This window comes from Lupinus angustifolius, chromosome LG08 (genome assembly GCF_001865875.1).
Source record: "Lupinus angustifolius cultivar Tanjil chromosome LG08, LupAngTanjil_v1.0, whole genome shotgun sequence".
Taxonomy (NCBI): Eukaryota; Viridiplantae; Streptophyta; class Magnoliopsida; order Fabales; family Fabaceae; genus Lupinus; species Lupinus angustifolius.
The window spans coordinates 24,649,816-24,665,487 of record NC_032016.1 but is presented as its reverse complement, the minus strand read 5'-3'; the positions used below and the strand labels follow the sequence as shown (position 1 = coordinate 24,665,487).

Here is a 15,672-nt window from a genome sequence, read left to right as displayed (position 1 = left end):
ACCAGATGGTTCAAAGATTAACAATTAATCCATTTGAGATCCATTAAAAAACTACAAAAATCGAACTCAGGCATGACCCATTTATTAAATCACTACTCATCCCAACTATTTCAGACGTTTCATGGAGTGATATCCAATCCTTACATTTTAAATTATATTAAAGATCAGATTAATCTTAGTTATTATTTTCTCAGTCCATGACCAAACAAGGTTCATCTGAGATCTCTCTCCACCAGTACACTCGTAGCAACTCATATTTTGATGAAGACAGAAGCAAGGGGTTCTGTAGCACTTTTTAACAAAAAAGGATTACATAGCAAAATGGACCTTTGTCAGGGGCAACCACTGGTCTCAGAGGAATGATTCACAAGATATGGTGGCAAAGCAGAAAAGCCCATCGTTCAGGATGGCAAACCCGAAACAGAAGAGGATAGTTACAGCAGTAAGAAGAAGAGTCCAGAACCAGAGCTATACAGTTATTATCTTTGTATAGGTGGAATAGCTTTAGATTTAGGCTTTGGATTTGTATTTGGGTTAATTGTGATTTTTTGGAGGTTTGGGCTTAAAAGAATCAGTGGATGGATCACTAACTATTCACTAATAAAAGTTAATCAATCCTATCCAATCCATTAGTTTCTTCTTATTATTATTAATGAATGAACTGAAGGTTCTATTCAAGGATGTGTATATCCAGCTACCACACTTGATCCAATTAATGTCACACGCTTTGTAGTCTATGTGCTTCCTAACTCTCAAGAATACATAAATATTTTCCGAGATAATCAAACGAGCCTAGCAAGGAGACCGAATTCAAACTAAGACTGCAAGTCTAGCAAAGAAGTACCACCATTCAGGAACTTCAAAGTTCAAACTAAAGTTTTGATTCATCAAACCAACAATAATAAAAATGTAATGTCTACCTAAAAATTAAAATATTTTTCCATTATTTATGTTGATGTGTGTGAAATGGAATTAAAAACAGCAATCACCAAATGTTATTATCAATCTGGTTGGCGGCTAAGTAAGAAATTCACAGGTAAGGAAAATCACGGCTGAAAATCGCATGATCAGTAATCAAATTCAAGTAAATGGAAACAAAGTTTACCGAATTTGTTTGCATGTATACCAAACCTGGTTAAACTCAATACGAGAACAGTCATAAATTCATAAATATAAATACCAATTAATTGCATTCAGATCAACGTAAGGGTAACATTTTAAGAACAGTTTCGACAATAAATTAAAATCAGATCAATTGATTACTGTGTCAAATCATTACAACCCTAAAAAATGGTAAATTACTATCCGATGCATCTAAAGAAAGGGATTCGATAAAATACCTTGAGGACCTTCAATTTAAGGCTTCCATAAACAAGGCCGAATGAGAAAGCAGAAACTCGAGCAACCTGCACATTAGAAAAATAGAAATCGTTGTTACAAATAGCGTTAATCGATTTTCTCGGAAAAAAACAGAAAATAGAAATTAGGAACAAACCAAAGCAAGGGTGCTGGTGCCAGAATAAGGTCCTGGTAGTGGTGCCATTGGATTAGGATCGTCGAGTAAAAGAGAGTAACAAGATGAGATGAATGAAGAACTCAACTTTCAACAATAGAACCCTAATTTTTAACTTTTTCTTTCATTATATTTTTAAAAGGAATTATTGTGACCCGAACCCACTAAAGCATGAGGCCCATAACAAATTGGGTATTTGTTTCACAAAAACCTAGTTAAAAATATTTTCATAAAAATTAAAGCAATTTTTACTTGGAAAAAAGTAAACCATACAATATTGAAAATGTTATATATTACTGCATATAATATATCAACGGACGGTGATACATGTTTGATTCTCCTTGAGCAAGATTTCAGGTTCAAGTCATGTGAATAGAAAAAATATTTGTTGGGAGAGTTAGCCTACTTATGGATGTTCCAGCTCGGACAATATTACCTCCAATGCGCTAGGATACATGTAGGAAACCAAAAAAATTAATATATAGTGATTAATGTCAGATATAACAATTATGAGATTAGTTTTTTATTTTGCGATATTGTAATATTTGTGAGTGATTTTTATACTTTTAAACCGCACACAAAAAACTACATATTCATAATTTCATTAAAAATCAAAGTCATCTATACATAATATTTTTAAACCTGAATTAATTATTTAAGATATTCAAATGAATCAAATTAAATAGAGTCGGACAGTTCGTAAACTTTAACCAAGTCGGATATTTCATGGACTTTAACTGAGCTACACTCGAGCTAAAAAATAACGCATATCGAACACGGCTGGAGCTTCGAGTTGAGCAAATCTTTATCAAACTGAACCAAATTAAACTTTTGTTCCCCTCGGTCCAACTTGCTTACAGCCTTACTTAATCGTGACTAATTGTCCTGATCAATTTACACATCTCATCATAGATTTACGGCGCCTCATGGTTATAGCCTTGGTTCTACATTTCCACACCATAGTCACAAAATAGAGACAAAGTGTTCAAGATTAAGGATTTGGGAGACATAAGATCTTAGGAGGTCAACATGGTTAAGAGTGTATATTATGTTTAATGAATGATAGTAATGTAATTGCATACTTGAAGTCTCACATATAAAGATGGCAAAAGAGACTTCCTTGCCCTGTTTATGTCTCTCAAATTTAAGTAGGTATGAGCATGGTCGCATTATTTTAATAGACAATATTACATGTTCTGATTTTAAAATGAACTATCGAACATGCGAGCAAAAATAAAAAAAATAAATAAAGTATTTGAAGAGAAAAAATTTAAAAAAATTGTATATTTTATTCAAATTTGAAAAAATCATTTTACACAATAATTTTTTGAGGCAATAAAAATTACATTATATCATAATTTATTTCATTTATTTAGATTATGCTACTCGTAGTGCCCAATTGAAATGTGAGCTGGCTTGGAGGACAAATTGGATAGGTTAAACAGACAAATGAGTGAAATTTATATATCTTTCTCATAAAAATTATCCCACAAACATTAACCATTTCATCATATATACCCACTAACGTGTGGACGTACACTTCATGTGTGCCGACCCACATACTTATTTTGTACTATTGAATATTTATTTTTTATATATTTTATTTTAAAGAATTATATCACATTTTTTGTATTGAATATACACGATTTTATAATTTTATTTGGATATTTAATTACGCATAATATTATAATTTTGACTATAGTTTGAGATTGAGTGTGGAGTCTATATATGATGTAAATTATTACAAAACAAATATTTTATAAGAAAGAATAGACACTTAATCTTTGATTTGATTGTATTTTGATAATTATTTAAAATTGTAATCTTCCTTATATAAACAAAATTGGATCAAAGATGAACATGATATAATTTTCGGATGTGAAGAACATGACATAAAGATGTAAAGTTGCTTATTGTTGGAGTGTTTCAAAAAACATAATATGTTCTCCAATTAAAAAGTAACCTAAAGTAATTATATACAACCCCTTGAGCAATTTTTTGCATTGATTTATGACAAAATCATTTGTATTGTATATGTTACAAAATTGAATATATCACATTGGTTGTCGGTAACCACCATTTAAGTATATAAATGAAATTATATATATTAAATTATGTGAATGTACATATTTATTTTTATATAATAGTAAAAGTAAAAATGTGATATAAAAATTACAGTCGGTTCAATTACCTATATAACCCTAGATATATTTTGTCCTTATATACCGTCCATTATTATACTAATGTTTACCTATATCTATTTAACAATTTAGTTTGAAAAATGATCGGTAAAATTTTTAATTACTCATTTATCACTAATGTTCATGCTGATTTTTTTTTCTAATTTAAAAACTTTTCATCATCCTATAAGTAAGGAAACGATCACTTTCAAACTATAGAATTATCTCTTTCAATAAATATTATTCTCGCGTAATTTATCAATCAATCTGATGATATAACTTAGTAATCCAAAACTCTATCGGTTCATGCATATTTTAAATGAGGATTTGTTTTTGGCATTGCTAGAAATATTAAGAAATTTATTCCCGCCGCGAAACTCTGAACAGAAAACCTAGAACGAGTCTTTCTCTTCATCATTCAAAGTTGAAACACTAAAAATAACCCTTTCATCATTCCCCTTCCTCTTTCATCAAACCACTCCTTCTTCCTCCCATGGCCACCGCTACTTCACAAAACCTCTCTCTCTCTTCCTCTTCCTCCACCCTCTCTCTCTACAAAACCCTCCCTAAACCCTCTTCTCTCCCTCTCCCCCGCCGCACCCACGAATCCCCACTCGCCGCGTCCCACAACAACCCCATCTCCGATATCGTCTTGTCCAAAACGCCACACCGCGACGATGACGACAAGCCACGCGAGGAGTGCGGCGTCGTTGGTATCTACGGCGACCCAGAGGCCTCTCGTCTCTGCTACCTCGCGCTTCACGCGCTTCAACATCGCGGCCAAGAAGGCGCCGGTATCGTCACCGTTAATAACAATGTGCTACAATCGATTACCGGCGTTGGTCTTGTCTCCGATGTGTTCAATGAAACCAAGCTTGATCAGTTACCTGGTGATTTAGCCATTGGTCATGTTCGTTATTCCACTGCGGGTCAATCCATGCTTAAAAATGTTCAACCTTTTGTTGCAAGTTACCGGCTTGGTTCTGTTGGGGTTGCCCATAATGGGAATTTGGTAAATTACCGAACTTTGAGGGCAAAGCTTGAAGAAAACGGTTCTATTTTTAACACTACTTCTGATACTGAGGTTGTGCTTCACCTTATTGCTACCTCAAAGCATAAACCTTTTATTTTGAGGATTATTGATGCTTGTGAGAAAATTGAAGGTGCTTATTCTATTGTGTTTGTTACTGAGGATAAGCTTGTTGCTGTTAGGGACCCACATGGGTTTAGACCTTTGGTTATGGGGAGAAGGGCTAATGGTGCTGTTGTTTTCGCCTCCGAGACTTCTGCACTTGATTTGATTGAGGCCACTTATGAGAGGGAAGTGTACCCTGGTGAGGTTATTGTTGTGGATAAAGATGGGGTTCAGTCACTTTGTTTAATGTCCCATCCACAACCAAAGCAGTGTGTTTTTGAGCATATTTACTTTGCTTTGCCTAATTCTGTTGTTTTCGGGAGGTCCGTGTATGAATCGCGAAGGCAGTTTGGGGAAATTTTGGCTACTGAGAGCCCTGCTGATTGTGATGTTGTGATAGCAGTGCCTGATTCTGGTGTTGTTGCTGCTCTTGGTTATGCTGCGAAGGCCGGTGTTCCTTTTCAGCAGGGGCTGATTAGGTCACACTATGTTGGGAGGACTTTCATTGAGCCATCTCAGAAGATTAGAGACTTCGGTGTGAAGCTTAAGTTGTCGCCTGTTCGTGCGGTTCTTGAAGGTAAGAGGGTTGTGGTTGTGGATGATTCTATTGTGAGGGGAACTACATCATCCAAGATAGTGAGGCTGCTCAAGGAGGCAGGTGCTAAGGAAGTTCACATGAGGATTGCAAGTCCACCGATAATCGGTTCATGTTATTATGGAGTGGACACGCCAAGCTCGGAGGAGTTGATTTCTAATAGGATGACTGTGGAAGAGATAAGAGAGTTTATTGGATCAGACTCACTTGCTTTTCTTCCATTTGATAGCTTGAAGGGGTATTTGGGGAACGACTCTCCTAATTTCTGTTATGCTTGTTTCTCTGGGAATTACCCGGTCGAGCCTAGGGAGCTTAAAGTTAAAAGGGTTGGTGACTTTGTCGATGATGGCTTAAATGGGAGTTTGGAAACAATTGATGGAGGCTGGGTTAAAGCAAACAGAAATCTAAAAGAAGTGAAGGTTGTTGATACTTAGTCATTGACAATTGTACTATTCTATAATTTTGCAGTACTTTGGGTTCTACAATTGAAGGGTACCTGTTATATGGTTGGGTGAGAGATAATGTCAGAGGATCTAACTACAGTAGTGAGCTTCATTTAATTTATTTTGATTCTGAAGGCCATTGCTCCATATTTATTGTTGGTCATATTTTCAGAACTTATATTTAGAGCTTTTGTTATTTTCAATTGAGAACTGTGGTATTAAAACTTGGGATGTTTTTCTTGTACCTTTTTTTTGAAATAACATTTTCTTCAAAACTTGTTATTGTTACTACACTTTTGGTATATTTGGTTTTCATGGTAATCTGTATATATTTGTTTGATCGCTTAAGAGACGAAGAAATGAACATCTAAGATTAGGGACGAAATCCATTCTCTCAAATAGTAAATTTACTCCATATCTTAGTCATAGGATTATATGAGACAAGTTTTATCCATCTCGAACCGTCGCCCCTCACATTCTCCTACATGACATCAAGGTAAATGATGAAGCACTCTCCCTTGTCTGTTCATGACTCAGAAATTGAGAGCACAAGATATCTCAAGCTAACAGGTAAACAAAAGACTCATTCTTAAGTAAATCCAATAAGTATAAGTATCTAGTAATTCTATTTAAATTTATTTACTTTTTATCTTTTTGCTATGTATTTAAAAATATGTATAAGTAATTGGTAGATCCGAAATCCTTTATGAATTTTCATTCATGTCTTCATATTACAAAAAAATATAAATTGAGTTCTTTGAGTTTATTGATAATTTAAATTTGTATTTTTGAACTTATTAACCATTTGTAATTGAATCAATTTTATGGGATTTTGGTTAGTAGACCCAAGTAACTGTAGGCCTACAAATCAGTAATTGGACTCTGATCTTGTCATTAGAGCACCATATAATTATTCTTTTAGGCTAGGTGTTTGTTTTGAATGTTAACAAAATTATGGGATACCAAAATATTAATAGCAAAAGTTCATAACTCTTCTCCTATTGACTGGTTAAGTGGGGAACCCTTTGAGTCTTTGACCACCACTTTGACAACGTGGCAGCAACTATATCTCTATGGCAAGTTTCAACTCCAAGTTTCAACTCCAACTTATCATTTGTTGTTCCAAAACAATGTGTTATTCCATGCGTTGTTGTTTGTCATTAGTCATAACAATAATTAGTTTTTAAAATTTTAATTTAAATATATTTTTTCAACCAATTGTAATCATTGATACATTTAGTGGCACGTGAGATCGCACGACATAATCAAGGATGAAAGAAATGGTGGAAAATCCATATTCCACATTGCACATGCAAATGATTTGTACAAATTTAACATTTCACCCTATGCTATATCCGCTCCCAATACTTGTCTGGAACTTGAGAACTTCTTTCTTTCAACAATTTACTAGGTAAGTTTCAATTTGATGAAACTAAGCCAAGCTAGACTTGAGGGGCAAAAATTGAAGTAAATCATCATAATAATGTTGAAACATAAATAAAGATGAAGAGTACAACTAATCAAAATGGAGTGACAGATAAGTAGACAATTAAAACTATCATGTATTAAAATTGATAAAGCATGATAAGTGTAAAAAAAAAGAAATGTAATAAAATGTCAGAAGTGGGATTTGAACCCACGCTCTCTCACGAGAACCAGAACTTGAGTCTGGCGCCTTAGACCACTCGGCCATCCTGACTCTTTTGTTCAATTCTTGAATTGTGACTATAGTATTACTACTTAAGTTTGAGCTTTCAGCACTTGTTTTGAATTTTTCATTCTAAGTCTATTTATTTTTACACAGGATTTGATGGAAAATGTGCTCTTTATATCACATAAGGTTATAACAAAATATAACACTCAGTTGGTCCAGTGTTAAGCAAGTTAGACCATACTCCATAGTATTCATGCACTATTAATATTTGAAGTTCATAGCTTGTTTTAGGTAATATTAACATATATCATTACTATATAGCTTAAAGTTGGGTAATGTTGTATTTGAAAAGTAAAAAACTTCAATCTTTGCTTATGCCTTCACCACCTTTATTTTCTGCTTATAATTAATGCGAGATTTAGGACGCAATTACTCGTTACAGGCCTAGTCCCATAACAAATTCTTCCACAATTTCTCCCTCTTCCTAATAATAGTAGTACATTACTAAAATAACATGATATGATATTTCCTAAATAATTAAATATTTGCAAGTACTAACACCAACAACACTTACATACACCATCCATGACAAATATCCTTTGAAATATAAATTGATACATTCAGTGCCATACATAAAAAAAATTAGAAAACCAAATATTATATATAGTTGTATGAAGTTATAGTACAAGATTTTTTAACATATACATGTAACATCATCTGTATTACAGAAGCATATTTAAGTTTATAAAATATACAGATTTTTATATTTTCTTATTAGAGAATTGCTAATCAGGATTCAGGAATAGAAAAAATTGCTTTGGAAAGTAATGATGCACTAATTTGAAAGTTCAAAGGTGGTATTTTCCAATCCCAGTTTAGAAATCTTAAAAGGTGCTATTAACATGAGCAACAAAATCTTAGATTCTCCCTTATTTACTGATTAGGATTTGACGAGGGCTGGCCTAAGAAGATAAAATTTTCAATCATCAACATGCATAGATCAAATCCATAAGACCTCAAATATATGTTTAGAGCAAATCCAAATGTGAATACAAGTCTCTCAGGGTTGAACAACCATGATGTTTTTAGCATAGTTGGGGATCATAATACATCCTTAGAAAGGAAAAGCATTTTCACGCATAGAGATCTATGCCCCAAAACTTGGCTGGTTGATTAGTTCGATATTTCTTGTCGATGCTTCTGATGAGCTCTATGTCCTCTTTAGACAGCTCGAAGTCAAAAACCTGGAAGTTCTCTTTCAATCTCTCCAGTTTTGATGTTTTAGGAATGACCACAGTGTTTCTTTGAATGCCCCAACGAAGAGCAATCTGGGCAGCAGTCTTTTTGTACTTCTCAGCCAGATCCTGAATTCAGATAAATGAAATTAATTCAATGTCAATTAACTTGCAATAAAGTAAACGAATTAGTAAAATCCACTTTCGGGAATTACGATTTACGACAACTGTTTTTGGATAAGCAGTGGCAGGAAACTATGATAGTTGGCTACTTAGTGTTTGCAAATTAGTTAGTCTAGATTGAAAACTCACTTTGAGAACTTGGTCATCCAAACATGACACTGAACCAAACCATTCAGTGTTTGCAGCGGCACCTCCTAGCGGGGTATGAGCTGTGACAACAACCCCGTGCTTCTGAGAAAACTTGAGTAGAGAATCGCGCTGGAAGTATGGGTGAGTCTCAATCTGATTTACAGCAGGCTTTATCTTGGAATATGCTAAACAATCTCTGGTAAGGAAGATATCATAGTTGCTGCAAATAAAATCAAACATCTCTACATTCAATATCTAGACCACCAAATTAAAACAGATTGTTTATCCAACTTGTTTGTCTTTTACTATGCTAGATGACAATAACAACAACCAACATCAGCGAAGCTTTATCACAGGGTAGGTAACAATAGCTAAGCTTATTTGAAACATGTGATGAAAGTCTTCAATAGGCATCATACAAATCAATCAGTTGATGCCATAATTACATAGAAAAATCATTACTGGGTATGCAAAGATACTCGGCTTCAAGTTATTAGTCATCCGACTTGTGAATAGTAAGTAATGAGAGAATGTCACAATTGCTGAAAATCATGAGCTTAACAAGATTAGTTGTTTCTTGATTTTACTATTTCCAAATGGCTATATAAAATTTATCACATGAACCATAGTCATAATCATAAAAAGGATTGCTTGCAACACTTTATTGCACCTGATCCCAATGCTGTGAACCAGTCCCAATGAAACAAGTTCCTCCATGGCATGCCAGGTAGTTTCCAGGGATATGGTTGTATCTATGTCCAGGACCCCATCGTCACCCAAAGCACTATCAGTTGTACCAACCCCTGCAGGCGTGTGGAATTATTAAAATCCGAAACAAATAACTTGATAGGTATGAAGTTCACAAAGTAGACGGCATGTGTGTGTGTGTGTATAGAGAGGGAGAAGAACAAGAGAGATGCACCATCTAAGATTCTAAGTAGCAGTGATTAGATTAGAAAAAAGAGATTTATGTATTTATGTGATTCAGACCCCAAGATTCTGGAGGCTCGTTGTAATCACAATACGCAATGTTAAAACACAGTGCTCAGTTAGATCATTCCTAATAAAAAGTGCTCCGTTAGATCATTCCTAATAAAAAGTCGGCAGCGAAAATGACTATATATGAAGGAGAAGGACAAATTCAATTATAACATATACCAGTGTGTTTAGTGGCTACAGGAAAGTGAACAAGATATAAATCCAGATAATCTAACTGAAGTTTCTTGAGACTATCTTTACAGGCCTCAATGACGTGTCCATGATCAGAATTCCAAAGCTGAAAGCATTAGTGAAATGCCAAGTTAAGAAACTAATCACACAATTCATAGCAATAACCATATAGCAAAGTGCATTAATTGTTGTAAAAATGACCTTAGTGGTGATGAAAAGTTCTTCCCTCTTCACAAGGCCACTACTAAAAGCCTCTTTAAGAGCATCTCCAACTTCTGTTTCGTTCTTGTAGTCAGCTACAAACAATGCATTCAATTCAAATCTCGTTAACATCCATATAAATAATTAATCAATAAATTTCTAGGCGCATATGAAATAGAGTCAAAATGTATAGTAAATCTATGAATCTATGAGTATTCATATTCAATTAACGAATAAATAAATCACATTTGCATAATTAAAAGGAATAAAAATGTAGAAGGGGATAAGAATACCAGCACAATCAAAATGACGATAACCGAGTTTAATAGAGTTGAGGATGAGATCCCTAATTTCTTGACCTTGCATGCGCCACACTCCCAATCCTAAGATTGGCATCTTCAACCCATTGTTCAGTGTTATTTCCATTTTTTCTTCTCTTCTTCTTTCTACACTCACCTTCACCTATCTGTGTCGGTATCTTAGATCTTAATGCTTTCGTTTCGGGCCGAAACGATAGGAAAAAAATTAAGCCCAGCTCTGACAGTAGTTGGGGGCACTCGAAAACATTAAATTTATAAGTAGGAAGGACTTACTCGAAGAATGATTTTTTTAAACTTACTCATATACCGATCATCAGTTTTATGAAAATTTAATAATTTCAATTAATAAGTAGATTTACAATATTATATAAATATTAAAATTGATGACTATGATAAAAAGTACTCTTAGAGTAAGTGAATCTTCACTCATTTATAAAATATATGCATAGCCCGTTTACGTACAACCTCACTACCTGCATTATTATACATTCAATTTTTTTTTGTGCAGGATAAGAAACAAATCATTTTCGAGGTACGTAGTTACCCCATTCCAACAAATATCTTTCTCAGACATCAAACTTTTAATATTTTGGTTATTTTGGGATCTAACATAAGCTTCCATTACTAAACTAACGTTTTATAATAAATTCATTAACTTATTTCTATCCTCACCATCAATTTTATGAAAATTTAATACTTTCAATTAATAAGTAGATTTACACTATTATATGAACCATAAAATTAATGACTATGATGATGAGTATTCTTGGAATAAGTGAATCCCCACTCGTTTATAAAATATATGCATAGCCCATTTATGTACAACCTCAAGTAACTGCATCGTTATATACTGTATTTGTTTGAACATGATATTCTCTTACTTTCTTGATAAAGAACTGATCATTTTTGGAGTAAATGATTGCCCCTCCCAACAAGTGTCGATCTCAAACATCAAACTTTTAATATTTTAAGATCTAACAAAACCTTACACTATTAGACCAACGTCTTATAATAAATTCAATAATTTGACATTATATTATAATATGGGAGCTACTCTTTATAATAAATTTAATAATATCACACTTTTCCATGACCAAAATCAGTCGACATTTTTTTTTTGAATGAACCAAATTATTTGATGAGAAAAATTTTCATTTATTATTTTCGGACCTTATTTTTGTAGGACTAAATTTGGGGGTCGATAAAAAAAACTGAATGACTAAATTGGGGTTTTAATCTAACTGAATAAGCCCAATGTTATTTATAATTAGATTGGGCTGTTGAAATCGGTTTTGGATTTATTTACAAGACAAAACCAGTATATATATAATTTAAAGGCAATATAAATGGAAGATGTGCTCCCACGTTCTTTATTCCTCTACCGTATCATATATCGAAACTTCAAACCTCTCTCTCTCTCTGATAAGAAATCAGAATCTCTCAGATTTCAGATCCAAACGACGTCGTTGCAGATCAAACTCTATTAATGGCTCCTTTCAGCGGCGATGAAACGGCTCCGTTTTTTGGCTTCCTTGGTGCCGCAGCTGCGCTTGTCTTCTCGTGTAATTCAATTCCTCTTTTCCGATTCAACTTTATTATTAGATCTATATTCATCTTTTCACCATTGTTATACTTTCTTTCTAATTTCATTTTTTAATCAAATATAATGTTCGATGCGCTATTTCTTGCAGTTATTTATTTTATATTTGATCGATTTTAGCGGATAAAGCTTCCAATTATTAGTGGTTTGTTTTGTATTCTATCCTTTCGAAATTCATTGAACTTGCTACAATATTCCCGCTTTTATAAATATATAGTGTTTGTTCGTTTAATTGTTCATCCAATACAATAACAATAAATCATAGATTAAGTTTTATTCATAAGCTACAAAATTTAATCAAAACAATCTCACGCTTAATTAAGCTTTGTAATTGATTACTAGAAAACTCAATGTCATTGTCTTACGTTGAATAAAAAGTGTGATATTCTCTATTTATGTTCTTAAGAAATTTGTTATTATTGATTTAAGGTATGGGAGCTGCATATGGAACAGCGAAGAGTGGTGTGGGTGTGGCATCAATGGGTGTAATGAGACCTGAACTAGTGATGAAGTCAATTGTGCCAGTTGTTATGGCTGGAGTGTTGGGTATTTATGGGCTTATTATTGCTGTTATAATAAGTACTGGTATTAATCCAAAGGCCAAATCATATTACCTTTTTGATGGTTATGCACATCTTTCATCTGGTCTTGCTTGTGGTCTTGCTGGACTCTCTGCTGGCATGGCTATTGGTATTGTTGGTGATGCTGGTGTTAGGTATTATTCTTATAACTATCTCATCTATTTATTACATATTATTCTGTTCTAGATGTGAACATCTAATTTCTTCTGACCTAGAATAAATCCAATGACCTTTTTACATCACGTTTTACCGATCTCTATTCAAGCATACTGTTTATTCCTATTACTTTTTTTTATTTTTTAATTAAATAATGTTGTTTTTTTATAGAAATGATAATGAATATTTTATTGTTTATCATTATATAATTAAATAATGATTAGTTTACTAATTTTCGTTTTTATAAATAATTATATTTTTTAAATAAATACTAATTTAATTTATTACCTTTCATTTTTATAAATACTAAATATTGTTTTTTATATTAAATGAATAAATCTTAACTAAATAATTTTAAAAATATTTATTATAAATTATTTTGAGATTTAATATTGCAGTTACAATATTAAATCATATCTTATTCTTTGTTTCGAGAAACTATTGTCTTTGTTATCTGTCGAAGTTGGGAAGTCGGTTCACGACCAATATAGTCTCTTTTGCTATAAATTCTCTTTTGGTTAAAATCATTTCTATAACAAATAAATAAATAAATTAGTTTATGAATCAAATATTGGGGTTACGACTCGTCTTAATCCCACTTTCTACTTCAAGTCGAGTAATGGTTCCGATGATTACTATTGTCTTTACTATATCTCAAAGTGGGAAGTCTTTAACCAATGAAGTCTCTTGTGCTATAAACCAATTTCAATCCAGAACTAGGAAGTATTGATTTATCTCTTGCACTTAGGGGTACATCGGACATAGGAGCAGTATAAACTATTGTCACACACAAAAATAAAAATAAATTATTTTGTTTTAGTAAGATAAATTAAGGGTATAATTTAGTCCATGCAATTAGCGAGAATACCACTCAACATAGGTGAACACGTTGCTAATACCTTCCACGATACGCAATCGACTATTGGGCAACTTATTTTTTAAATTGTACATATTAGAGAGTTTTCTATGTTTTGACTTTAGAGAACGTAGTGACGACTTCAAAATATTTGGGAGAAGTCGGAATCACGGTTTACCTTTTCCTAAGTCGTGAAATTGATTTTCCATGGAAAATCGGATGGTGACACTAATATCTTTCAAACTGGTTTTCAGAGAAATTTTTTATTTCCACTAATTCTAGAATCTAGAGTGAGTCTATAGAATTCATAAAGACACTATCAGGTTGTGGTTTAGAGAGACTGCCCCCAAAAACATTACAGTGCTATATTTGATAGCAGGATGACCACTATACTAAAGATAGAGATATATTAAATACAATTTTTCATATGCATAATAATAAATTTGTAAGTTACAGACACAATTACCATTAATAAGAAACATAACTAATAACAATTCTAACAAGTGTTGGATGCTTGGAACTAGGCAGAGCACAGTCGAAAAAACCCTAAAAGGAATGGGAATGTTTAAAAGACACAGGGAATAAAAAGGTTTCAACTCTCAACCCATCATGAATGTAGTGGCCACAGTCGTTCATGACTGAAAAATGCTATGCGACAGACCTCGCATGGCCTAGCCCCACGGTTCTGCCACTACATGGCACTCTGCACAATGGCAATTCCTTTCTATCAATGAGCTTATAGGTCCATGAGTACCTATTTACACTGCAGAACTGTTTTACAAGGAAGTACATGTTAATATGTTCCTAGTCTTCTTAACCATCAAATAGTTAACGATGCATGATAATCATTATTCTCCTTCTGTTAATACATGTTAATATATTTCCTTTACTAGCCTTTATTTTTTGCTGTGAATTTGACACATGGATTAACCTTCCTTTGGGTAATCATTATTCTCCTTCTGCAGAGCCAATGCACAGCAGCCAAAACTTTTTGTGGGAATGATTCTGATCCTCATCTTTGCTGAAGCTCTTGCCCTGTATGGTCTTATTGTTGGTATTATCTTGTCTTCTCGTGCTGGCCAGTCTAGAGCTGATTAAGAAAGGAGCACATTGAAAAATTCTTTGAGCACCCATCTGTTTTATCCTTCTTGTTATGAGGGTTGGGAGCATTTGCAGGCTTTAACAGTTCTTGCTTCATCAGCCATTTGGTGGAGTTTATTTGTATAAGTAGTCCTTCTTTGCTTAATAAAGCTTCTTGAACTTCTTTTTCCTTATGAAATATATCATGCGATATGTTTTACATTTTTTTTTGTTTGCTGAAACTGGTGCATGTAATGATTTGGTTGGAATGTAACTTGTATGCATTAATGGGTCTTTTTTATTGGATATTGATACCTGCTTTGGCATTTGGCTACCTTATATGTCAAAGTTGTAATTTCAATAAAAAGTAAAGATCATAAATGTCATTGCCTATTGAGTTTTTAGTGTATTTTCGTCTAACTCACCTTATATAGCCTCTACATTGAATTTTTGATTTGTTAGTTTTCTAATTTATTCATGATACCTGAGAAAGTATGGGAGATATTTTTTTTTTTAAAAAGGCACTGTTGTTTTGTCTTGAAATTTACTAGTAATTAGTTGCATTCACTTTATGATATTTAGTTGTCATTATGCTTATTATACTTATATTTCTTAGTGGTGAGGTGTAATTACACTACTAA

The 15,672-nt window shown here is 33.2% G+C and overlaps 3 protein-coding genes, 1 long non-coding RNA gene and 1 other non-coding gene across 5 annotated transcripts; 2 read left to right on the top strand and 3 right to left on the bottom strand.

Annotated features, from left to right (window-relative positions):
• On the bottom strand, positions 1,340 to 1,547 carry LOC109353535. Its single transcript, XR_002108467.1, has 2 exons — positions 1,496 to 1,547; positions 1,340 to 1,406 (listed from the first exon to the last, which is right to left on the bottom strand). It is a non-coding gene; the product is annotated as an uncharacterized LOC109353535 (long non-coding RNA).
• LOC109353355 (amidophosphoribosyltransferase, chloroplastic-like) lies at positions 4,050 to 6,159 on the top strand. The gene has a single exon (XM_019595588.1). The coding sequence runs from the start codon at positions 4,187 to 4,189 to the stop codon at positions 5,855 to 5,857; it is 1,671 nt and encodes a 556-aa protein (XP_019451133.1). The 5' UTR covers positions 4,050 to 4,186; the 3' UTR covers positions 5,858 to 6,159.
• On the bottom strand, positions 7,482 to 7,565 carry TRNAL-CAA. The gene has a single exon. It is a non-coding gene; the product is annotated as a tRNA-Leu (tRNA).
• Positions 8,479 to 10,919, bottom strand: LOC109355489 (NADP-dependent D-sorbitol-6-phosphate dehydrogenase-like). Its single transcript, XM_019598680.1, has 6 exons — positions 10,732 to 10,919; positions 10,439 to 10,533; positions 10,226 to 10,343; positions 9,738 to 9,870; positions 9,068 to 9,287; positions 8,479 to 8,884 (listed from the first exon to the last, which is right to left on the bottom strand). The coding sequence occupies exons 1-6, from the start codon at positions 10,862 to 10,864 to the stop codon at positions 8,654 to 8,656; spliced, it is 930 nt and encodes a 309-aa protein (XP_019454225.1). The 5' UTR covers positions 10,865 to 10,919; the 3' UTR covers positions 8,479 to 8,653.
• Positions 12,128 to 15,337, top strand: LOC109355490 (V-type proton ATPase 16 kDa proteolipid subunit-like). The gene is made up of 3 exons (XM_019598681.1): positions 12,128 to 12,320; positions 12,788 to 13,073; positions 14,917 to 15,337. The coding sequence occupies exons 1-3, from the start codon at positions 12,245 to 12,247 to the stop codon at positions 15,047 to 15,049; spliced, it is 495 nt and encodes a 164-aa protein (XP_019454226.1). The 5' UTR covers positions 12,128 to 12,244; the 3' UTR covers positions 15,050 to 15,337.